Below are 25472 nucleotides of genomic sequence, written 5' to 3' on the forward strand. Positions count from 1 at the left end.
CCGCACGTGCGTTCAGTCTCTGAAGTCCACCACTTGACCTGTCATGAGGAACTCAATGGTGTCTCTGCATGGGAGCTGTCTCTTCTCTGTCCAGGACTGACCTGCACACAAAATTCTTTACCAGGTCATCCCAAACCCTCAGACTTCTTCACTCCTGGAGAACTCACCAGGTCACTTCTCAGCTGTTTCCCTCAGGCATCATTTCTGGCCTGTGGCCTTGGGCTGCAGCAAGCTGGCCCAAAAAATCAGCAGGCAAATCACCTTGTTGATATACTGTATCCAACATCAACATGCCAAGCATGGTCTGTTCCAGTCTTCTCCTGTAGCTTTCAGGTTCCAGGTAATGGGACCAGGCTCAGTCAATCATCATACCTTGAAGTGCCCGAGGACATACGACCACTCTGAGTAAGATCTCTGTGCTCACCACTATTCCACATGGTGAGCAGCTTGGTGGAAAGAATAGCAGACATGCACAGTCCCATTGCTTGCTTCTTTTTTTCACATTGAAACATACTCAGTGTTTCACAGTAATCGCATTCAAAACACCAGTTCTCAGGGGGGAAAAAAAGTCAAAACGTGCTCTGATGAATGTGCTGTGTTGCTGTTGAGCGGGAAGCAGTATCAGCAGAAAATGTTTTAGGTCCGTGTAGACAGCAAAATGGCACTGCTGAGGTGCCCATTGCTGCTGTAGGTATGGGTATGTCTAGGACATGCAGTCCAGTAGTGTTCAAACTGGCATTTTGGAGCCCATTGCAGCACTCTGAGCAATGCTAATTTAGTTTATAAAACTCATGCAGTGTAACCTCTGAGAAAACACTGAGAAAACATGTGTTGGTCCTAGTTTAATTCTCATGTGGTAGGAACTCCACTAACAAAGCATCCTTCATCAGAAACCTCTCAGCTGACATCTGTACAATGCCAGCCTGGTGCAAAGCCTCTTGAGGTGTTTTTTCAGTGAGTCATATCTGAAGAGCAGTGACTGGATGGCTAGGCCATAACCAATTACAGACTTTAAAAATCACAATTAGAAGCTGATTGAGAGCTAGATGGTGAATTAGCAGCTCTTGGAAATCAGCAGCATGGTGTGCTCTTGTTTCTCGCTCAGAAGTAGAGCTGTTGCGTATAAATTAGGTTGGAGCCTCCTTATGATTGCTGTTTTCATCCTCATCTATGCTAGACACATTCCCTAACATTTTGCTACTGACTTTATAAATGGTGATTAATAATAGTAATTCTAGGGAAAGGAAGGGGACTTCTGGTGATTTCACACAGAAGGCAAACAAGTAAAACTTGTAAGACTTCACTGTCAGCTCTCCAAAACACTCAGATCAATACAAACTTCAACTGTGGGCCAAATGTGCTCAGATTATAGCCTCTACTTCTTTTCTCCTGCTGACTTGTAAACTTCTGATAGGCAGTAGTACGAAGCCCAGCTGGCAGCCATTTACTGATAGCATTCCTGAGGGGTTGATATTAGAGCTGATTATACTGTTTTAATACCTTCAATAATGACCTGGATGATGAGGTGCATTACACAGCCAGCCAGTCCACTGCTGGTGCTAAATAAAAGAGAGCAGATGATACACTGGAGAGCAGGGCTGCTCTTAGAGCGCATTTGACTGGAGAAATGGGCTGACACAAATCTCGTGAAGTTCAACAGAGGCAAAGTCCTGTGCTTCTGCAGCTCCATGCAACAGCATAAGCTGGGGGACAACTGGGTGGAAAGCAGTTTTGCAAGGACTTAGGGTCCTGGTGGACAGCAAGCTGAACATGAGTCAGCAGCATGCCCATACTGGGCTGTATTACACAGGAGTGTAGCCAACAGCTTGAGGGATGTGATTATTACCCCTCCGTTTCATACTTGTGAGACTTCATCTGGAGTACCGTGTTGTGTTTTGGGCTTCCCCAGTACAGAAAAGACAGTGACAAACTGCAGCAAGTCCTGGACAGGGCCACCGAGATGGTTGGGGCTGGGGGGCTGGAGCCTTCTGTGTAATGTGAAGCTGAGAGAACTGGAGAAAAAAAGGCTAAGGGGAGATCTCACTGATATCCACAACTGCTGTCTACTTCAGAGAACGCAGAGAAGACAAGCTCATGACTCTTCTCAGAGGTTCACAGTGATAGGACAAGAGGCAACAGACACAAGCTAGAACACTGGAAATTCCAGTTAGATATTAGGGAGACCTTTTGCACTATGCGGGTGGTCAAACATTGGAACAGACTTGGAGAAACTCAAAACTCAAGGAATAAGGTCATAAGCAATCTGATCTAAGTTGGCCCTGCTTTGGGGCTGGGGTGGGATGGGTTGGGTGTGTTGGACCAGATCACCTCCAAACCTCCAGCCTATATAATTCTGTGATTCTGTGATTGCATCAATTATTGCAAAATGCCTGTGGACGAGTAAATAAGCAAGAGAAATGCACTGTCCATCCCGTGCTCTAACCAGACATGGAATTAAGCCTGCACAAAATATGGATACTCTGATACGATTTACACTGTTACAATTAAACTGTGGCTTTCTCTGTACTGGTGGCTTCCAAGTGTGTCCCTCACAATCAAAATACTCTTCCTCATAGGGATGATTTTGTAAAGGCTTGTTATTTGCCATCTACATTTTTCACTTCTGCACTATTTCTCACTCTCCTTGGCCTTTATACAGTCAGCAAGAGTAACTCAGCTGATTAATAGGAATGATGTATTTTCATTCTTCATTCCACATCACTATTTAGTATTTTAAATAAAACTAGGACAGTCCGATATCCATAAATATTATGCTGGACATCCTTACTCAGTCCTGCTGCATCATTACAGCCCTCAGACCAGTTTGCTGTCTGCTTGGACCACATTTGTCCCCAAGCTGAGTACATCCTGGGGCTGGGGGTGCGGGGAGGTGGGGGGGGTCTGTTCCTGTAAGCCTTCAAATGACACTATGCAGCAACACTGCAGCTGCACTGTTTCCAGAGGATATGCTCAGGTGAATAGCTGTAGCAGGAAATAAACAACCTGAAAGGTTGTCAAACAAAAAAAAAGGAGAATCATACAGATTATGATTCAATAAGAAGACATTAAAGGTTAAAAAGCTGGGTTGCTGCACTAATACTAGACATACGATGTTACTTCTTGTTTTCTCATATTTAGTTTTCCCATGCCATCAATTCTGCATTGCTGAGATCCTCATCTGCCAATAAAACTCTTTCCTCATAGATTCAGACACTGATTCTCTATAAATCTTTGGATTTTATTTGATTAAGTACTCCAAGAAGAGCTATATGCTTTGCCTCAAGTACTTTTATCATCTTCTTGATGAATGCATTAGCAACTAGGGATCAGCAAAAGTAAACGCTCAGGTTATGCTCCATCAAAGCCCACCAGTGCTCCATCAGGCAGTTCATGCAGGGTGAGAACTGGAGTGGAATCTGTCATAAGAGGACAAGGGAAAAGTGGGCACTGTGCTCTCAGCTCTACCAGGAAACGGACAATGACTTTGCAAGAAGTGCCTCTCTACAACAGTGAATACATTCTTCTGTGCTGAAACTGCCATACAAATACTGCTCTATTAATAAATACCTTGTCTAAATGGCCAGGTAATAGGAATAAACTGTACTGTACCACAGAGGACAAAAGGCCCTCAGAATGCTACACATACTTTGTCCTGTGCACTACTAAAACATTAGCATTAATGATAGACCTTTTTCAATGCATGTACAGGATGAAGGAAGAGAAAAAACAGTGGATGAGAGGAACACAGGCTGAAAGAACAGAAGAAAAGAGCCAAGGAAAACAGAAATTAGGTAATTCTCAGCCAGTCAGGGGCATAATTACATATATCAGGAAATTCAAGCATGGAGATTTGAGCCAAATTATTTGTGCCAAGCTGGGTTTGGAGCTGTGCTGAAGCTAATACACACAGTGACTGACTCAGAAAAGCCAGCTGTTGCAACAAGCCCATGGCCTGGCTAAGAAGCATTGTCAATAAACTGGAAAGTCAGGGACTGGCTCAATTGTAAAAGTCCAGCCAGGAGCAGGGTCAGAGGCTTGAGGGAGGCAGAAAACCCGAGCCCACGGCATGGAGTAGCAGGCATGATGCTGCCTCGGGACAGGGTAAGGGATGCTGCAGGACAGCAGATCCAAAGAAAGCTAAACACACACATATAGCTTCACAAAGAGGGCTAAAACTTTCATGTATTTGGTAACTGGGCTCCTAAGACATATGCAAGACAAATTTCTGCATATTAGCAGGTCTCATGGGACTGAATAAGCTATTGAATAAACACATACTGCCTGGAGCTCTTCAGTTTTCTGAAGTTGTAAGGTCTATCCCATCACTAGAGGGCTGAATATGAGCTGTTTTTTCCCAAGAAATATAACACAACATGGTGCTATAGCAACATCATAGTGGTAGAGGACTGACTGATTGTGGCATCTTCCAATTTTGGCTTTATTCCATGCACTGGTGTTCACATAACTCATGGAAACAAAATTCATGCCTCGCTAGGGGCGTTCCCTGTAATGAAGACTTTGGTAGGTGGGACTACATGTACTGAACTGATTTATTTTCTGAAGCGTGATTTAAAAGCTTAAGACTCAACCCTGTAGCTATGACAGTTATAATTGATTTCACTCGTGACACCTCACACTCAAAATCATTTGCTCTCCTAACAAAAACTGACTAGACAGACTTTGAAAGAGCATGAAACTGTCACTCTTACAAGAATAATGCACACCTGAACACACCTGATGTAATTTTTCTCTGGAAGTATCAAAAAGGCAGCAGGTAACATAAGGAATGAATTACAGCAAATATTTATATGCAGAATTACTTTACTAATAAGTTTTGTCAGAATGTAATTTAAGACCTGCCAAAATAATTAATGTTCATCTTTCTACTGTAATGCCTTTTACAGTTACTTTCAGCTTAAGGCTTCATTAAAAGATGAAAGATGTTAAACAGCCATTTATTTTGCCTGCAAAGATGCCTGAAGACATGGCATACAGAAGCGCACTACATATAGTACAGAAGTCCTACCAAGTCAAGTCATCCAAGAGGGCACAAAAATAGTCATCTGCTGCACAGCATAATGTTGTTGATTGACACCACATTTTTAATTCACTTAGTATAAATTATTATAGAATAAGACTGGGCTTATAATGAGAAAATACCAGCTACATTACAATACTAACTTTATCAGTAAAGAAGATACATGAACATATTTTGTTCATCTACCCTTTTTTCTGGGAACTCAGATGGATCCAAGGGTTTCTAGACAAAGGGGGAAAAAACTTCATTATTGATGTCAGTTAATATTAGTTCAGTTTGTGCACGTGTATTCTTGTTTGAAATGAAAATTTTTTCCATAAAAACGGTCTATGCCTTTATCAAAGTACCTGTCTTAGCTCTTGTTCCAGTTTCGTAGCTCTGCTTTCTGAAGCAGGATTTGCTCTCAGTTATATTGTCAGTCAATCGGCAACAGGGGCATGAGCAGAATTATCAGGAAAATGTATGCATCTCATTAATGCCAATGACAACCACCTTAAAAATAATTAATATCTGTATTTAAAAGTCTAAAAAGGTCTAAATGCTGACAAGACTATCTATCTATCTAAATCTGTACCACCAAATATGGAGATACTTGCATATATATACACACACACACATATATTTGGAGGTGGACTTCCCTCCAAGCCAGAACACCTTCTCAAACCCAAACCATTCAAGAAAGCTTCTGCTTGCAGTTTTAAAGTGTTTTTCCTTTATTCTGTGAAACAGTAGCTTTATTCAAAATAAAGCAAATACTGTAGAAGGAAGAGGCCACTACATCCAAATGTATGCCAGCGAATTGGAGAGGGTAATCTATTCTTCATTTCTTCACTCTTTTACATCTTCAGCCCTATAAATTAAAACTTACTCTGTGGTATTAAGATACAAGCTAAAGTGTAGTGCTGTGCAATTTAAGTTTAAAGTCATATAGTTCCTCGCTGTGTGTTTCTGAAAATGCAAAAATTATGTTCTCCTATGACAAAATAATGTTTTCTTAACAGGCAGCCATCAAAACTAACAACAGGGAAAATTTTTGTGCTATCATAACAGTGCATGCCTAATAATCCTGCTTCACTTCAGCCACACTTTCCAGACTTTCATTTTGATACAGAAATAGTAAAGAGCAGTGTTTCTTTGCAGTATAAAGTAACTAAAGAAAATAACTGACCACAGGCTAACCTTTAAAGGGTTCAGTTCATCTAGGTCATTAAACACTTGCCTAAATATAAACCTTTAAATATGCATGTTGATCCAGTAACATATGTGAGTTGACTGAGCACTTATTAAATATCCTGAAAGAATCAGAGCCACAGGCAACATAGCCTGATGGAAATAACATAGGGTGATGGTCAGCTGAGCAGGCCTACTGACGGTGATACAGCCTTCATTGTAGCAATTAAAATCCATAAATATTTAAGATTAAATACAGTATATGTAATTATTTAATGCAGATGATAAAGTAATAAGAGGAGGATCGGTAATCTGTTCAGTTTACAGTGAATAAATCAAAGTAAATCCCTGTATAGGAGCCCTCAGAATACTGCATATATAAGAGAATTTGAGCACAAACAGGCCTTACTTTTTCCTTTCTGTCTCCAGGCTTGAATCAAAATTATAACAACCAGGAAAACGTCATTCTGACACTCTGGCAAATTGTACTAACTGTCCAAACAACACAAGCAAAAAAGAGTGAACAAAGATACCATCAGTTGTGCGTACATACAACTAAAGCCTCTGGCACATCTTCAGCAGACAAAACTTCCCTTTTTTGTGGTTTGAGGATTATGAACATTATCAGCCAGAAAAAAACAAAGTCACTTGTCAAGCTTTGTAAAGAACGATGCTGTGACACGTTCAGCTTCACACTGTGCCCGGATCACATACCAGACTACAGGGGACGTCTTTATATTCCTTTTCCAATTTACTGCAGTCTTTGGGCCCCAAAAATACACCTGCATCATCTCCATTTTGTAAAGGAGCTGCAGCACAGCTGTGAAACTTGGGGTTCGCAGACAGACTCCTTTCCCTTGGTATTCCTTCATGATTTCTTACTACCACATCCTTCTTGTCCTTTGGGATTTTCCACTCCCCTGAACCTACACCACAGGCCCTATCTGGCATTTAACCACTCTCACTCTTTGTGTCGGCCCTCCCAGATTGCCATCTTCCCAAGACATGTCTCTTTCAGATGTACTGTTGTGATCCAAGAGGGCAACTCCCATAGACGTGGACCCAGGAATGCCAAGTCAGGCCTTGAATTATGCTATTTGATACAATAATGAGTGAACAAAACCCAAAAAAAGTGTCGTTGAAGGAGAGAGAAGGATTCACACATGCTCCTCTTTCTCTGGTTACTGTCATCAAATGATTCAAACCACAACATTCCAGGAGATTTAATCCCAAGTTACCAAAGATGCTACAGGATCCACTCATCCAGATTTTCAATTCTGTTGTCTCAAATCTCCAAAGCATTTTATGTTTGGGATGGAACTGTGAGAAAGTCTCCTAAGTGAGGCATTATTAGACTGTGCTGCTATGAACACCGTGCTGTGGACGGGCAATTTGCTGTCTCTTAGTAAAATACGAAAAAAAAGGCAAATTTTACAATGATTTGCTTTACTGCTGTCCTGCTCAATTTTCACCTGCTACTGGTGTGCAGCAGAGCTCCCAGCTGACTGATGTCACATTGGAACAAACCTAAAGCAGTGCAAATTTAAACAGGTGCGGTCACTATCAAAGAAGTGATATTTGTGAGGGAAATACTGTCTTACTCATTTAGTAGATAGGTATTAAACAGCCTTTTCCACTGCCTGCAAACCTCATTGGGGATCTGAAGGGCCACCCATCCGGCCTAGACACACACACATAAGAAAACAAAGACAACACATTTAATTCTTCAGTAGAACAGAAAACAAAGTCCCTTCTCATTGGTCTTGCTTATGCGGTTCTTTAGCTTTTCTCTACACTCATTTCTGTGTCCACTGACGACCTGTTGTGAGCTCAGTAAGGAAGAAAGAGGAGCTGCAGCCAAACAAAAACCCGTACTAGAGCAAAAACAGCAAGCAGCCTGCACACATGCTGCCGTCTCCACTTAGTGAAAATAAGCTGATAGACGGATGGATGTAATGAAATGTATGTGTGCATGTATTTTCGTTTTACAAGTAAATCAATCCTCACCCCCTGGTGAGGCCACATACACTACATACAGATTAGCAGGCACTTCACCCCAGCTTTTTACAAAAAAATAGCCTAACCACCACTTAAAAACCTTCTAACACATCAATAACCAGCTATTCATAAAACACAGCCTAATAAATACATAGCATACGTATGTCTGAAACGTGAGTGACATTTGATGCCCATGATCCTTGATTGCCTTTATCTTCCCTACCCTTGGGCTAGTGTTACCTGTTTATAGAAGCCTTTTCTGGCTGTATGAATCAACTTTGGCCACGATTTCTGATCTACAGGTATGGGGGCAGCATGCTGCAGGAACAACTGGGACCTCATACTGAGGCTGAGCTGTAACTATGTTGGCAAATTATTTAATTTTAAAATGAAATTCTGATTCTTTCTGATTTTGCTAGCTTATTAACAGTGGCTCTTAAATGGCATTCATCAATTATTTTTACCTGCAGTAAGTGCACTCTAATTATTCTCAAAGCCGTGCTGGCAGTGATGCAGTACAACAGCAAGATTAGCGCACGCTTTGTGCACACTCCCCTCTAGTGGACGCAAAGCGCCGGAAAATCAGCAAAATACAGCACGGCAATTTCTCTAGGGAGACACAAATTTTAAGGATAACTAATAAAGAAGGAATGGTGCCCAGCTGTCCTTATGTCAGCTCAAGATTACAGGAAAGGTAATGGAGATGTAGTGAAATGCTAAAAATACAAGAAACAGAAGACTGACTTTAGAAAAAATCTTATTGGATTTATAAACATTTATTTCATTGCTAAGCAGAGGCCTCGAACAATATAGTCCTGGAGATTTACTCTGTGAACCTTAAGGGAGTGGTTTGGCGAGAGCAAAATGTGTCATAAATTATGTCTGAAAAAGCTATCCTCCTTGAGAAAGCCCGCTGTAAATTTTTCAGCTGAAGGTTTGAGTCCGCTTCACTACTGCAGGATGGAGGTAGGGACCACTCTGGTGCCCCAGTATTGCTCTTGGTCAAAAATAAACTCCATCTGACTTTACTTAGCAATACGAGCATTTAAACCAGTGTAACCACTGCAGCAGCACAACTCCCCATCTGCAAAGAGTCTGGCATAAAACTGTGAGGAATGCCGATGTCAACGCTAAAGAGTGCAGATGTGTTCAGGGAGGAGTCAGCAAAGGCCACGACCCCAAGATCAGGAATGTCTGACACACGCCTGGCAAGCACGCCCATCAGTGGCAGTGCCCCAGCCTCTGCAATTTCCCCTTCCTCGGTAGCTCTGTGGCTCCCAGCAATGTCACCCTGCGCTGTGACTGGGGCACAGCATACTGCTCCCCTACACACCACGATACATGACCTCGGTTGGCACCAGCTGCTGTGCCCGCTCTCCCACTCCACTCTGAGCAGCAGACAGGTCGCTGGCAGCAGGGGCGTGCAAGGAGAAAGGTACTTGCGCACTACTGCAGCTCCTGCCACCCCTCCCTGCTCCTCCGGCTGCTTCCCAGGAGCCACTAGCTGCCTGCAAAGGGCTACGTCCCACAATCCTCTTACACCTGCAGTGAAGAAGTTAAAACTTCCCTCCGTGGAAGAAGGACAGTCTTTTCAAACTGCCTTCACAAACCGCAGATGCACGCACACTATAGGGGCACGTCCACTTCAAAACAAAACAAACATACAGGCGCCACTCTTCGCCAGCAGGTGAGCACACCACGGGAACACGGCGTTTCGGCAGCGCTGTTAAGAAGGAGGGGAGCACCGGGACTCCACAGGCGCGCTGCGGCCTCTGGGTGAGGCAGAGAGCCACCCCCAAACCAGCGCTGTCGATGGACTGTCTCCCTCGGGAGGCGCCTGCGGCCCCTCCCACGCGTTCACGGTGGGACCGGCCCCGCCCGGCGGCGGCAGCTCCACCTCGCTCCTGAGAGGAGCTCCACCGCCCTGCCCTCAGCCCCCGCCTGCGGCACCGGCCGCCCCGGCCCTGCCTCAAGATGGCGGCTGGGCGCGGAGCCAGAGCGGGACGCGCTCACGGCGGGAGGAAATGACATCAGCGCCGGACCTCGCGAAACACTCGCTTCGCCTCACTGGCGGCTACAGTGACCCTGCTTGCACTTCCGGTGCGCGACAGGGCCGCTCTGTACGACCGTCTCTGCTGCCGCGGCGGACTCGGTGAGCGGCGTCTCCGCGGCCGCTTCAGGCCGGGCCCCTCCGCCGGCTGCTGGGGCGGCTCTCGGGACGGGCCGTGGGGTTCCGTCCAGCCGCCCCGGCAGTGCCGCCGCCATGGGAGCAGGGCGAGGGCCCGGTCGGGCCTGAGGGAGCGCGGGTGGGGCGGGGAGGGGGCCTCATGAGCGCAGGCGGTGTCAGGGCCGGTCGTGTCCGCTGAGGGAAGGGGGGAGCGGGGTGTGCGGGCCCCCGTGTTCACTTGCGTGCGTCTGTTCAGGAGCTGCCTGGGCCGCCGCCATGACCAGATGGGCTCGCCGAAACGGCGCTCCCGGGGAAAAGGCGCTGCATGCGACCCCCTGGGAGGAGATGGTGAGCGGCCGCGGGGGGCGGGGGGGCCGCTTGGGCCCTCTCTGCCTGAAGAAGGAGCAAGAGAAGAGGAAGAAGAAGAACAAAAAGAAAAAGGACTATCTGAACGAAGACGTGAATGGGTTTGCGGCCTATCTGAAGCAGAGCTCCGGGGGTGGTGAAGTGGCCGAAGCCGGCAGCGCCGAGTTAGAGAGGGAGGTAGCAATAGCCTTGAAGAAGGACAAGCGGCGGGAGGATAGGAGGCTGAAGAGGCAAGAAATGAAGAAAAATGCAATGGTGGGTTTTGTCTTGAGTCGTGGGTGTTTGTCTATTCCTGGCAGCTTGTTAAAAACTTGGGAAAAGCTCTCTGTGGAAAATGCAGATTCCTTATTCTCTGCTGATCCTGCTGTCAGTAGGAAGGCCAAGTGCCTTACCTGCTGGCATCATTGCATGTGCTAAGTGGCATTTCGAGTTATTAAAGTCCACTTAAGTGTCTCAGCTTTTAAACAAACAATGAATTTCAGTTTAATTCTTAGCCCTTAGCATGGCTTTTCCAGTTGAACACTGTTCTTGCTACCCTTTGATGAATTCCTAGCCTCTCTTGTTTCCTGAGTGAAACTAATTTAGCACACCTCTATATGTACTTAATCTGTACAATATTCCTGCTGTTTTGGGGCCTCTTTCTGCTTGAGAATTGGAGTGAGATCTCTAGCAGACTCTAAGGAGGCTGTATAAAAGCAGTTATATCTCAGCACAGACTTATGCATTCAGCATAAAGTTATGCTAAATGTATTCTGGGAACATAGTAAAGAGAGCACTAATTAATATGAGATATTTGAGTTCTTCATGAGTAAATTGTAGGATTGGTGCAAGATTGCTTATATTTACTTTAGCACTTACTGCAGTAATACTTAAACAGATTGAGGAACTGTGCCATAGTCTAAATCACATATCATACGTGACACGTAGTGTTGATGAAAGAAGAGTACTCATAATAATACAGTTTAATGGCATAGACCACTCACAGTTATTCTGTGACAGGGTACAGTATCTCTTTTGTCTAGCTACTTTTTCCTGAGGAAAAAAAATCCATCGATATGTTGGCCTTCTAAAAAAGCCATATTAGACTGGGATTTTCAGGTCTTTGAGTGCCATTCACAGAATCTTTTTATGTTAGAGTAACTTCAAATCTCAGCACTGGAGATATGTATCCGATAGTACCCTCAAGGTTTCAGCCAAGAGAAGTAGTGGTGTAGTAAAACTCTACTGCCTATGGGTGATCATCAGATAATAGGAGTAAGTGAGCTCTTTACTGGTGTCACCTACAAGTGCAGTGTTTTGCTGTGTGAGCTGTCTATGAAAATGCATGTAACTTAATTTTTATTTTCAAAGGTGTGTTTCCACTGTAGAGAACCTGGCCATGGTGTTGCTGATTGTCCTGCAGTACTTGAAAGTGAAGATATGGGTACAGGAATCTGTTACCGGTGCGGATCCACAGAACATGACATCAGCAAATGCAAAGCAAAAGTAGATCCAGCGGTTGGTATGTCTCAGAAATTTGTATTTTTTGAGGCATTTTGGTCTGAGTTTTCTGACCACTAAAATATAAGCTTTGTGTTTTAGCAGTTTAACTATTCTGAGGAGATAGGTTAATATGCTTAAAAGAATACAATATTATAACAATAAACGTAACAGTGTGAGGGACAGTATAGTGTTTGTAGTGTAATAGTGTAGTAAAATATTGTCAGTATAGCGTGTTCATAGTTGTCTGTGACTTTACAAAGCTTTTAATGTGGATCATAAACTGTATGGGATTTTGCAGGAGCATTTCCATACGCGAAATGTTTCATCTGTGGTGAGATGGGGCATCTGTCAAGGTCATGTCCAGATAATCCCAAAGGATTGTATGCCGAAGGTGAGTGTACTAATTTACTAAAACCAAAACACATTTTTCATACTTGGCTGATGCAGAACAAAGTAACATTGCAAGTGAATGAGGATCCAATTAAAAGGGATTTCTGAATATCTTTTACTTGTGGTAAAAGCCGATTAATTCTAGGGAGTTCTGGGAATTTCAGTGTTAATATTGATTATCAATGGATTTCTGTTTTAACTGTAAACTTAATGAGATAAGAGACAAAGTATGAGAACTTGCTTGTGCTTGCAATTTCAAGAGGCATGCAATGAAACAAAATCGTAATAGGCTGTATGTATATAGGCAGTGTATATTTAAATGAACATATTACCAAGGTGTGTGGTAACATTTTCTTACAGTATAGCTTAAGACTTTGGGAATTGTTCGCACAAAACAAGGGCTCTCGCTAGAAAGAGGACTTCTTCAGTTTAAGTGACTTTAATGAGAACTGTGATCTAAGTTGGAAGATTTCACTCAGATTCTGCTCTGTCTCTGATTCTGTATCACAGTCCAAAGTTGAGGTGTGGCAATCTCGAAAGGGTGATCTTACAGCACAGTAAATTGGAAAAAAAAAATCATTTTACTGGGTTACCTGCCTCTCAGGAACTTCTGTTAATTTTAAAAGTTTCATTGAGTATGATTTTCAGCAGAATTCAGCTTTTTTTTCAAAAAGGGAGTGTACAACAAATCAGAAATACTCAGTATGTGGTGACTGGAATTTGTAGTATGTGATGCTTTACAGAGCAGTGTCAGTACAAACAGCTCTGTCGTCAGAGACAGGAAGCTGTGTGCAGGCTTCCACAGCTGCCTGTGTACCTGCTCCACGATGGTGTATTATTGTGCCTAGTAGTACAGACCTGTCTATAGGGACACTTCCTTATCTTATTTACAAGTTGTCACTACAGAAAACTAGAACAAGATTTTCAATATACATGTAAGAACGTAGAGGGGGATTGGTTTGTGTTTGGTGTGGTTTTTTCCTAGATAAGTGACAACTTTCTCTCTTAACAGGTGATGGCTGCAGACTTTGTGGTTCTGTGGAGCACTTCAGAAAAGACTGTCCGGAAAAACAGAACTCAGGTGAGATGCAGGGGAGTATACAGACTGGAGTTTGAGTGCACAGCTGATTAATGTTTATTTACTGCTTTGCCTGGCTTTGATCAGGAAAAAAAGAGTTTGAGAAGAGATCTTGCAAATAGCAAAGGTGACCTTCCTTGGGGAATGACTGCTTGTATTAAGGGGTATGCAGAGAAGGCATGACATTGCAGTGCAAACCTTGAACTTTCAGTTAAAAAAAATTAATCTAGCTTGTGTGTTTCTGAAGATAAAGTGATGAGCTAATGTGAATTTGTTAGCCAGTAGTTGTGCTGCTGTTCACAACTTTAGCAACTGTAGAAAACTTGTTTCTTATGATGATGATTTGCATGTGAAGTGGTGGAACTGAATATAATGTCAGTTGCAGGGTGGTGGTACTGGCAGCTTTTAAAAACTCCGTGTGGAGGCACGTGTTCAAGACAGGAGAGAAGGAGGGGACAGGAGATCTGTACAGCTGGGTTCACAAGCGAATAAGCTGCTTACATGTTCTTCAGTTATCTGTGTGGGTGGAAAAGTAACATTATATACAAAAAAACACTGCTAAGGAAGGCAAAAGCATCAAACAAGGGTTTGAAGAATGATGCTGTTCCTGAAATGGTGACAAGTTTGTGCATTTTTCTACTTCGTTTGTATGGCTTATAGAACTTTTGGGTTAATGATATACCACTTTTGTGAAATTGATGTAAGAAATATTTATGGAGGTAATAGAAGCCCATACTTTTGTAGCCTTTTTCTGTATCTGATCTTATATATATGATATTGTTGCATCTGAGACCGTGTGTAACATTCTAGATGTATGCTGCTTTGCTAGTTTAGAGCAAGTGAGATTGAGTCTTAACTGGTCTGACAGAAGTTTCTGATACAAAAAGACTCTTTAAAATTTCCCCAAACTCATCAGCCATAGCAGATTGTTGGGCAGTGCCCACTCAGATGACTGCTGAGTTGAAAGCCTGTAACATAGCCCTTGTTGGATTTCTGCACGCCACGTTTACGGCAAACTGCCTTTGTGTGGTTAACGCTTTCTGTAAGTCAAAAACCCGTACGGATGCAGTAGGAGAAAAGAAACATTTGTAGATAACGGCATTGCCCAAAGCTGGGCCAGCTGTAACCTGGGAATGGGAGTCCTCAGTTGTTAGTGCCGTCCAGCTAAAGGAGAGGAGATCTGGTACGTGAGGAGACAGGAAAGCAACCTGTAAGAGCTGGTGCCTTTGCATGGCAGGGTGTAGCCATTAGGCTCACTTGGTCCCACCTCTGCACCGCAAAAGATGCGACAGGGCTGTGAGCCAGAGGCTGGTGTTCAAAGCCCTTTCTGAAATACCGGTGTGCATGTGTACGTGACAATGGGAACTACCAAATGCCAGTTTGTAAAGCCACTGTCTTTGTGCAGACAAGGAAAAAAAAAAAAAAGGGCAAGTGTCTCTGTTCCCTTGCAGTAGGGCTCTAAATTATATGTGAAGCAGAGAAGCAGAACTGGAATTTTTTTCTCCCTTTCTTGGAGAAGTTTTATGTCCCTAGTGAAGACTGACAGCTGCTGTTCAATTTCCCAAGGGACATCTTAGTCCTTAGACTGATGTTTGAAAACTAGTATTGCTGGTTAAAAATAGCTGAATCAATTGGAACTGTGACACCATTGGTAAGAATTGTAATATTCTTTGATATCAATTTGCATGATGGAGAGTACTTCTAGGTAGACTACAGGCAGATAGCTGGCAAAGAAGTTTAGGCACTACAGCTTATAATTTCTTTGGGTGGAGTTATTTGGTCTGCTTTAATATGCAGAAAGTAATCCAAGCAAAAAGATGGTGTTGATTATATGCAGGGATGTGAATTGAGAAATGTAAATTTTTCTCTATTGTGCTTCTTCAAGTTTAGCTTTTGATTGAAATATTCTGAAATCTTCATCATAAGACTTATTAGGACTTGAGAGAGTTAACGTCTGCCTACTCTTTGAATGTTTCTTTGCACAGTCAAACAAGAAAAAACAGCTGTGTGGGTGAAGAAAGGGAGCTTAGAAAACAGTTTTTAAAAAGAGTTGCATAAGGAGAGTTGGCTTCAGAGCTAGAACTAAACAAATAGTTTTGGTGAATCAATGACAGGCCTTTGCTGGCCAAATCTTTCTCAAATGTGCAAGTTTGATGCAATGGTAATGCTTAGCCTTTCCATGATCTCTTGTCTCTCACCCTACAGATCAGGTTACGGTTGGGCGATGGGCCATTGGAATGAGTGCAGATTATGAAGAAATCACAGAAACACCAAGGCTGCAAAAACCAAAAGTGAAAGTACCCAAAGTTGTTTCTTTTTGAAGGCTTCTCTTGGCTCTAACCCACGGTTAGCCTGTACAGCTTCACTCCAGGGTAGTGACTGCACCACATGGATTGCTGGTTCCAGAAACTCAAGCAGACTGCTGCAGCTAAATTACTATTTTTTTTTTGTCCCCCCATTTTTCCAGCTTGCCACCTATACTCACCTAGCTTACTGAACAGCTGTAAGTGGGTATCTTATTTTTTTATATCTCTGCTGAAATACAGCTTTCCCTTTGATTTACATTCCCTCTCACTGCCAGCCCTCTGAAGAGGGAAATTGGCAGCTTCTCCTAACAGGGATCTGGTTGCAGTAACCAGTCAGGGTATGTGCATTTTATCACGAGGGGCTGTCACCACTGGATTTCGGTGGTCAGTGCTGTTACCTTGAGTGCTGCTTTTACATATCAGAGATGAACACAATCATGCTGATCTTACTGAGAGTATTTCTGTATTTCTCTGAAAGGGATTGTGGGTATTTTGTAAAGATTCCTGTTGGGTTCTGGTTTGGTTTTGCCTTCTCCTTTTAGAAATAACGATTTCTTGGTCTGTATGTGCCAGCTTGAGCAGTGTTGTAGTGAAGTTCCCAGGTGAACCCTACAGCCTGCAGAGCTTGGGGGTGCAATTACTGCTACTTGGCTAAACATGTACATGCATTAACCCCATAGTTTATGCATGTTGGATTGTTTGAGTACTACCTCACTAATAGAAACAGAATCATCCCCTTCCTCTGATACCCATGGTGAAATGTACCTGACAAGAGTTGGAGAGCAAGTGAGCAGCTTGCCTACTTTCTTCACCTTTTTCAAGAAAAGTGCTCAAAAATCCTCAGTGTTTCTATGCCTTGGTGGGTTGGAAGTAAACTTTGTATTACACACACCTGCTTAATGGCAGATTTATTTATTTTGAAGTGGAGACTGCAGCAGACTGAAAAACTGGTCTCAGAAAAACTGAACATATTAAAAAAAAGTTAAAAAAACAACTCAAAAAGGGGTTCCTGCAACAGCTTTCCAAATACTGTAGTAATCAGCCTATGCAGTCAGCGGTGGTATGCTTTCACTTTGGTCTGATCATCTCACCTAAGATGAACAAGGAAGCACCACGATTCTGGAGAAGCACACCTCAGGCTCACCTCACACGTGGTGCTTCATTCTGACCCAGCATCTGGATGTGGTTCTGGGCCGCATAGGCAGGCACTGTGCTGGGTCTCTGCGCAGCACTGCATGGGCACCTGTGACACCAGGATTCTCAGTCCTCTGCTACCACTGTTCTTGCCATTGGACAAGTGTGGTACTTCTGTGTCCCAAAAATACTAAATGTGCCTTCTGACGACTTCAGCTTGCGCTATACAGTAAAACCAGTCCTTGAGGGGAAGTTACACGGTAGTAAAGCCATTGCTTCTAGAGAACTAATTTATCTTTTGAATAAAAGTGTCCTAAACATTGCCTTGGTGAGAACATGAACACCAGGCAGCAAACTTGGGACTGGGTTTTGAGGTGCTTACAACCAGCTGCTGAAACTGTGAGTTTGTAATGTACTTTTCTTGCAGCAGAAAACAAATACAGGAATTGAATTGTGTGGATATATTTTATATTTGTACATGTTAATTATTTTTAATAAAATGCTGCTAAAGAATACAATTGTTTGACCTCTTACTTTAAGTTTCCTGGTTCTGTTCTGGAAATAAAGGCACATAAGTGGACTAAGAGTCCACTACAAAAGTACAGAGTTTTGATTAACTACTGGACTAAAGCTCAAAGCGGTATCACTTCAATGTGGACATCTTGCAGCAGACATTTATCCCACCTTAAAAAGTGTTTTCCTTTCTATTATGTGAATAAGTATATTGTTTCAAAAGCACCTTTTTTACCTAATTTCCTGTCTTTAAAAACTCTTTGATGTTGTAACAAGTTCTTTTACCTGTAGGAACTTGAAGCTGTGCACCGTGGTACTGATAGCTCCCAGATAAGGGGTTGGCCTACACAGTGTAGCATGTGAGGCGTGGTGTCAGAGTGCAGCCTCTCCTCCTGAGGCAATGGCTGCTGCTGGTCTGTGGTTCCCAGTAAGATGTGGTGACCCAACTGCGTTACTGCAAGCGCAGGCTGAAGTGTCCCCGTGACAGACTGCTAAGTCATATGGTGCAGGAGGAGAAGAAAATTTGCTGTTCCCTTTCCACAGCTGATCATTGTCACTTCTGCCTGGCAGAAGGGACTGCTAAAACCAGGATGACTGAGAAGACAGTTGTGTCAAAAGAAACCCCACAGGGAGCGGTGGAGAACGTTCTCAAAATGGTGGAGCACAAGCAGCACATTCTAGTATCCAGTTTGCCCACCTCCTGAGCCCAGCCTTCTCTTCAGCACAGCAATGCAGTCCTTGCAGTGCTCCTTTGGAGGTCAGTGAGCCTAACAACTGTCACTGTGTAAGACAACCTTGAGTTTCATACCTGTTGCTTTGATCTATCTTGTACTATAAAAACACTTGTTGGTCTCCCACGCCTGACTACTGCTGCTGTTGTCCCCTGAGAAGAAATAATGGACTTCCTCAGAGAATCACAGGGTACGGTCTCTCTGAGAATTTCAGTATAATGGCAACAGCTGTTTTCAGGTAATCACATGTGCCTGCATCATGGGGATGGAAGCATGTATGCCTCCCTCATCCTCTGCTTCAGTGACTGCTGAGGAAAATGAGGCACTGAAATGCTTGCACTACACTCTCTAAAACAGCTGCACAGGTTAGCAATCTTCAGTAACTTGGACAAAACTACTTGTTAAATGCACCCACTAATCTCTTTTTAAATGATTTCACAAAGGTGTGTGTAGTCGGAAGAGAGCTATTTGAAAAGCAGCTGTAAAAGGTGCTGTATGTAAAGATGCATTGTATGCACAAGTAAATTCACAAGTAAGCAAATAATTAGTTTAAGCAAAGTTTGTGCACAAGTGTCCTGGTTTCGGCAGGGACAGAGTTAATTTTCTTCCTAGCAGCTGGTTAGTGCTGTGTTTTGGATTTAGGATGAGAAGAATGTTGGTAACACACTGATGTTTGTAGTTGTTGCCAGGCAGTCAAGGCCTTTTCAGCTTCTCTGCCCCACCAAGAAGGCTGCGGGGGGCAATCAAAAGCTCGGAGCGGGCAAGCCAGGAGAGCTGACCCAGACTGCCCAAAGAGCTAGTCCATACCATACAATGTCATGTTCCATATATAACCAGGGTGGATGGGGAGGTGGGTCAGCTTGGGGTCTTGCGGAGCATCAACTTCAGGTGCTGAGAAATTGTGCTGTTCTTGTTTTGTATATTTTATTATCTTCTTTTGTTTTGTCCTATTAAACTGTCTATCTCAACCCATGGATTTGTTTTTTCCCTTTTCCATTTTTCAATTCTCTACCCCATCCCACCAGGAGGGGGGAGTGAGCAAATAGCTGTGTGGTTGTTTTAGCTGCCAGCTGGGTTAAAGCACAACAGCTAGAAACCTGAATCTCCTTGTCTTACCAGTTGCACAGAGGTTGGTAAAATACAGCCCGTGATCTATGTCAGAAAGACACTCTCTCCTTACTCCCCCAAAGATGTGTGGCTGCATCTGGAACATGGTCCAGCTTTGCACTATGCTGGCCAAGGTCTTGCTGCTGGGGGCAGAACCTCTCGTGTAGGCATGAGCTTGGCAGAACACCAGTATTTCAAAAATGCCAAATCATGTTCTCCAGGTAGTCCTTGCAGCAGCCCTACAGCTGAGTTCAGTGTGAAGTGTCTCAAAAGGCACGTTGTAAATTGCTGCGTAGGAAGCCGCCCAAATAGCTGATAAGAAATGCTTGGTGCAGGCAGCGTTTGGGCTTTCTCCCTGATGTGTCACGCATGTATTCACAGCTGAACATTAGGTGTCTCTGTTCACTAAGAATTCGGACCACAGTGGCTTGCCCACTCAAGAGCTTGTCTGCTGCCATCTGCACGCTGCAAGTGTGGGCAGGACTCGGAGAGCTGAGCTCCTGGTCCACGGAGAGACCCGGACCCTTCCTTTACCAGCAGAGCCAGAAGGAGCCAAGCAGGGCCTCAGTGGGTTTTGTACTCTGGAGGGGGCTGCCCTGGACCTGCTGTCCTCCCTCCCCAGACTGAGGTATTGCATCTGACCCACGTGATAAAAATAATGACCCAAAAGTCAGGGTCTGGACCTAATAGTCTCTCTTTACTTTTTTTTAATCACTAGTGCAAAGGTATCCCTGTATTGTATGGCATATAGTGGCCAGCCTTCGCTAGACGTAGAAGACAGCGGCTGATTTCACTAATGCTTTGGTTTAATGCATGGCTGTACCCAGCTAAACTGCTCTTGCTGAGGCCAGGTGACACACGGTGCTGGTGCACCCAGAGGGCTTCCAGGACTCCAGCCGGTGTCTCTTCTACTGTGCCTGATAGACGTGCCACATGCAAAATGTGCAGGCATGCTGTAACCTATAAATCATTGATGAAAGCTTTTGTTTTGTTAAATTGAAGATGTATTTACTTAAGTGGGAACTGGACCAGACCCCTAGAGCTCTTGCTCTACCAGTTATGAGACTACAGTAAGACAAAAGGGTGCCGCTACAGTTCATATGCTTTGATTCTCTTAACACCCCCGCATTCATGTTACAATCTAACTGCTGATGATCATACTCATTTTTTTGAACAAGGCTCTTCTGAGGAAAAATAAGAGCAGAAAACAAAGTTGACACACCAGAATAAAACCTCTGAAATCATTCTCCCTTTTCATCAATGAGGGAGTGCATCCAAGAGTCTTACTGTTCTGCATTTATTCAATGCCAGCAGAACAGTCTTGAACTTGTTGGCTGGAGGTCATGGCACTTCCGTAAGAGGGCAACAGCCCCCACCATCGCCACAAAGCAATCTTTCTGGAACAGTGTCTGAAGTAATTCCAGAGATATTGTAATAAAATTTACAATGGATTTGTAACCTCAGAAACAATAATTTATTGGAAGTCACAGATAAACTACAAGTATTAACAGATATAGTACAAACATTAGCAAACACTAACTTACATGGGGTGTAATCTATATATAATGGCTGTGCAAGAACCTGGCCAACCAGGTCAGAGCACTGGATAAGCTCCTTAGTAGCACCACTTCTCTGCAAATTAGACAGGGTGGTATTTACTGATTTAGAACTGACTGGATGCCATTACATTCAATGTAACATAAAAACAGAGAAAAAGTCTCATGAGCTACACTTCCACTGGGCCAAGATCTCTCTCCATTTATGTAAAATTCATTAATGTAATCAAGAGCAGAATCTGTCCCTCAATCTTTTTAAAATTAAAAACTGAATGTAGAGCCTAAGGCCTAATCTTAATTTGATAGAAAATGCTTGTTCTAGATATTCTCAGACTGAAGCCCAGTATTGGCTACATGATCCAAAGTAACTAACCTGTGGAAAAAGGATCAGCACACATGCAGGAATTTAAACCAGTACTGCCTGATAATATTTAAAGGTCTCTTCCGAAATCCAGTTTTAACTTCAGTACTTCCTGCCTTTCAGTTCCAAGAACTTTATACATTCCAAAGCAGTGTCTTCAATGGATTTTGATGAGCCAGTAAGATTTGCAGCAAAGTAAGGCGTAACACCTGATGTGACTTGATTGAAGTAACACACCTGTTTAAACAAAAACTAAATGAAACAAAACCACCTATGGATTGCAATAATTAGCCATTTTTGCAGAGCCTAGATGAGTATCAAGGTTTTTATGGATGCGAATAGAAACACATAGTACTTCTGAAACTGAAGGCGATAATTAGCAAAAAGAGTATGCCTTTTTTACAGTACTTTAGTGCTCTTAGTGTCGTCACTACTGCCAGGTCCTCAAGCATGTAGGTAAATGTACACAGCAGTGCAGCAAGAAACATTTTGTGTAACCTGTTAAATATATGTGCTTTATGAACAAAGCAGTTGCCTGAAAAAAGAATCCCAGCCACTGAGAGTTGCTGAACATTTTCAGAAATGTATGTTCCTAAAAAGCTACAGCCTTCCCATGGAAAAGAACGGAAGAGGAATGTTGTCATTGGTCCAGAGATGGGATTCAGACTGCATAAGTTCTGACATATGAAAGTTAAAGTTAAGTGTTTAATCAGAACTAATTCCTTGGACTTCCTCTGTAGTCAGTGAAGACAGATGGACACCACCACAGGCCAGTTTAATACATGCCTTCTAGAAGTATATTTTAGGATTGAATGAATGACTTTCTGGAGGTGCCCGGTCATCTCCGGTCCTTATTTTAGATTTCATTACTAACATTCAGATTAGCCAAATTTGGGCAAGACAGATGCCACTTTGTGGAATAAAGAATGTCTTAATAACCACACTGAACTCTGGGGAAACTGACTCATTTTTTTGTTGTTGTTGTACTGCTGTTACCGTTCTAATTCAGCTCAAATTAGATTATATGCATATATAATACTGCAGGAAAGCAGACACAGCTGAGGTCTGCAGAGCTACTCACCGTACAAGAGCTGTTGCTATCACTGTAAATCTGGAATCCAGCACAAAGGATTTCACTTCTGCAGTATTCTGAAGAAGGCGGCATAGACGTGAGGGTAACTGACTTTACAGCTATTATGTAGGGTTCACTACATGGCAAGGGGAAGAATCAAATATTTCTTCAACAAGATGTTAAAAAAGATACATGTAAATGACTACAGCTATACCAAAGATGTCATTTTCATATGGAGGCAAACAAGCTCCTGTATGTTTAGAGATTCAACTCTCTTGAGTCTCATTAAGGCTTTGTCACAGACTCCAATCAAGAAGACTTCTGTGGAAAGCCACAGAACAAGCACCAGCATAGAACACATCCTTTTTTTATTTATCCTGCTACCCATGACCCACATTTACAGAATCAGGGCCTAGGAGCAACCCTTACTAAGGGGCCTTAGAGTGTGGCCCCAGCAAAGGTAGACCTGATTCAGTTCCCAGATGTCAGAGAAAACAAGCAAATACCGTACAGAATACTGCCTTTTACAAGTAATGTTCTGTTTACATGAAGAATTACTGAATATAAGAAAAGAAATTGAGGATAAAGAATGATAAGATATACCAAATGGTCCCTAGTTATCTGCTTCAGCATACTGACAGTCCCTCTGGGACACGTTTTCTTCCAAATTGCCTGTTTGGAATTCTGGCCTATTTTCCCTTATGACAGACCACTCCTGAAGAGTCATGTTGTGGTTTAACCTGCTGGCAGCTAAAACAAGCACTCAGCCATTTGCTCCCCCACTGGGATGGGGGAGACAATTGAAAATGGAAGAGGAAAAAAAACACTCCTAGGTTGAGATAAATACAGTTTAATAGGACAAAACAAAGAAAGGAAGATGATGAAGATACAAAACAAGTGATGAAGAGCACAATTTCTCACCACCCAAAGTCAATGCTACACAAGACCCTGAGCTGACTTGCCTCCTCACCCACCCCCCCAGTTATAAACTAAACTTAAACTAAAAGAGGGTAGATTTAGGTTAGAAGAAGAATAATTCTTCTTTAGGAAGAAATTGTTCACTGTGAGGGCGGTGAGGCCCTGGCACAGGCTGCCCAGAGAAGCTGTGGCTGCCCCTGGCTCCCTGGCAGTGTTCAAGGCCAGGTTGGATGGGGCTTTGGGCAACCTGGGCTGGTGGAGGGTGTCCCTGCCCATGGCAGGGGGTTGGAACTAGATGGGCTTTGAGGTCCCTTCCAACCCAAACCATTCTATGAGTCTATATATGGAACATGAATATCCCTTTGGCCAGTCTGGGTCAACTGTTCTGGCTGTGTCCCCTCCCAGTTTCTTGAGTGCCCCCTGCCTTCTCCCTTGTGAGGCAGGATGAGAAGCTGAAAAGGCCTTGACTGCTTGGCAACAACTACAAACATCAGTGTCTTATCAACGTTATTCTCATCCTAAATCTAAGACACAGCACTAACCAGCTGCTAGGAAGAAAATTAACTCTATCCCTGCTGAAACCAGGACAAGTCACTATCAAAGAAGCAATACTGGACTACACTACAAATCTGTGATGCTCTGAATTTACTTCATTGCACCTTCATGTTGCAAAACAATCTGGTTGTGCAAACTCATGCATCAACATATTGTATTTTAAATCAGCTACTAATCTGTTTTATTAAAAAATAAAATACCATCTTTGTCACCCAGTGACAGGTCCAAATAAAGGTCCACAGTAATCAAAACTGTAGCTCCAAAGTGCTCACAGTTAAACTTGAATACTCACCTTGGCTTACAGGTTTGCCTTTGAGACACAAGAATCACAAAGTCTCTGGGTTTATGACCAGTCATGGGTGGAGACGTAATATAATATATTTTCTCATCTTCATTCACAGCCTGTAGGACCTCACAAGTTCTGCAAATACATTTAACACACGCATGCAGACCTTGATGTATGCAATAGCATTTCTTCAAAAAACACAATACAAACATATATTCCATCCTAACATTAAGCCTACTGTTTTCATGTTCAGGTAGCAAGGAAGACAGAGGAACACAGAGTGAAAAATCGGGGTTTTCTGCAACACCTCATCTGACACCACCTCTCTGTCCCACAAAATTATCAAAATGTGCTGCAAGGTGCTGGAGCAATGTCTTAAAAGCATATCTTTTGCATACTGCAAATTCCTGTTTGGAATGACATTAGCTTGCATGCCATAATACTTACTGAATGACCAAAAATTGTCCATCTGACACACCACAGGAAGACAGTTAGGAAACTTTTGTAAAATTTTATTCAAAGTTGTGTTCTACTCTGTTCAGATGGGGCCACATGGGTAGGACACACTCTTTCACTGTCTTAGAAGTACTGATCACTATCTCTGAGTTTTCACTACCAAAAAAAGTCAGAATTTTCAACACAATATTTCTTCAGATTTCATTTGTTACAAGCCATATATTCAGCAGAGATTGCAAATTTTCAAATATCCCTAGTCTTCCACTGTCACCCTCTGATAAAAATCTTTTAGGGTAGAATGACTAACTGAAAAAGCTTCTCCTTTAAGAGAATATTAACCAGATCAAATTAGTATCATATCAATTCCATTAGTCTCTAGTCATTATTCTATACCATATAAGGTAAATAAAAAACAAACAAAAAAACCTTTTACAGCAATTCTGAAACCCACTCCAATTCAGATACACATTATATTATTTTTCTTAAAATGTGCATTTTGAAGATCCCCATCTCTTGATTTCTCACTGTATGATGAAGCTGAGCATCAATATCCCAAACACCACTAACATGAAGGAGCCCACACCTTTGCCCTACTTCTTGCAGAGAGCATGTACAATATATCCACCTCAAATTATATGCCACGTACTCAGATTAACCCTTTTAACATACACGTATCTAGGCAGGGAATTTGTTCATTTTAGAAAAGGGTAATCTCTGTCCCAGCTCTCTCTTTTGACAGTCCAGGGCAACTGTATTTTAAAATCAGACTAAGGAGAAATTACGTTTTA

The 25472-nt window shown here is 42.8% G+C and overlaps 2 protein-coding genes across 4 annotated transcripts in view; one reads left to right on the forward strand and one right to left on the reverse strand.

The window, feature by feature from the left end:
* The first annotated feature begins 9975 nt into the window (after positions 1-9975).
* On the forward strand, positions 9976-17642 carry ZCCHC9 (zinc finger CCHC-type containing 9). Of its 3 annotated transcripts, none has more exons than XM_054810051.1 (6): positions 9976-10358; positions 10630-10994; positions 12090-12240; positions 12520-12612; positions 13624-13692; positions 14069-15887. In XM_054810051.1, the coding sequence occupies exons 2-6, from the start codon at positions 10650-10652 to the stop codon at positions 14179-14181; spliced, it is 771 nt and encodes a 256-aa protein (XP_054666026.1). In that variant the 5' UTR covers positions 9976-10358; positions 10630-10649; the 3' UTR covers positions 14182-15887. The 3 variants fall into 3 exon arrangements, with proteins under 3 accessions (XP_054666026.1, XP_054666027.1, XP_054666025.1); XM_054810052.1 differs by having other exon boundaries at positions 9977-10358; positions 14075-15887; XM_054810050.1 differs by lacking the exon at positions 14069-15887 and adding an exon at positions 15895-17642 and having other exon boundaries at positions 9984-10358.
* A 3289-nt stretch (positions 17643-20931) lies between these two features.
* ACOT12 (acyl-CoA thioesterase 12) overlaps positions 20932-25472 on the reverse strand; it is a 31699-nt gene continuing 27158 nt past the window's right edge. The window contains exons 13-15 of the mRNA XM_054810049.1: positions 24235-24363; positions 22479-22605; positions 20932-21634 (exon numbers count right to left, since the gene is read on the reverse strand). Coding sequence (XP_054666024.1) covers positions 21500-21634; positions 22479-22605; positions 24235-24363 — 391 coding nt within the window. The 3' untranslated portion in view covers positions 20932-21499. The remainder of the gene's footprint in view (positions 21635-22478; positions 22606-24234; positions 24364-25472) is intronic.

The sequence above is a fragment of the Grus americana genome, chromosome Z (genome assembly GCF_028858705.1).
Source record: "Grus americana isolate bGruAme1 chromosome Z, bGruAme1.mat, whole genome shotgun sequence".
NCBI classification, from domain to species: domain Eukaryota; kingdom Metazoa; phylum Chordata; class Aves; order Gruiformes; family Gruidae; genus Grus; species Grus americana.

Bases quoted from the DNA above. Each gene is read 5' to 3' on its own strand.
- ZCCHC9 (XM_054810050.1), top strand. From the start codon at position 10,650: ATGACCAGATGGGCTCGCCGAAACGGCGCTCCCGGGGAAAAGGCGCTG. The intron at 12,241-12,519 runs GTATGTCTCAGA...GGGATTTTGCAG, and splicing joins AAAAGTAGATCCAGCGGTTG to GAGCATTTCCATACGCGAAA. The intron at 13,693-15,894 runs GTGAGATGCAGG...CTCACCCTACAG, and splicing joins TCCGGAAAAACAGAACTCAG to ATCAGGTTACGGTTGGGCGA.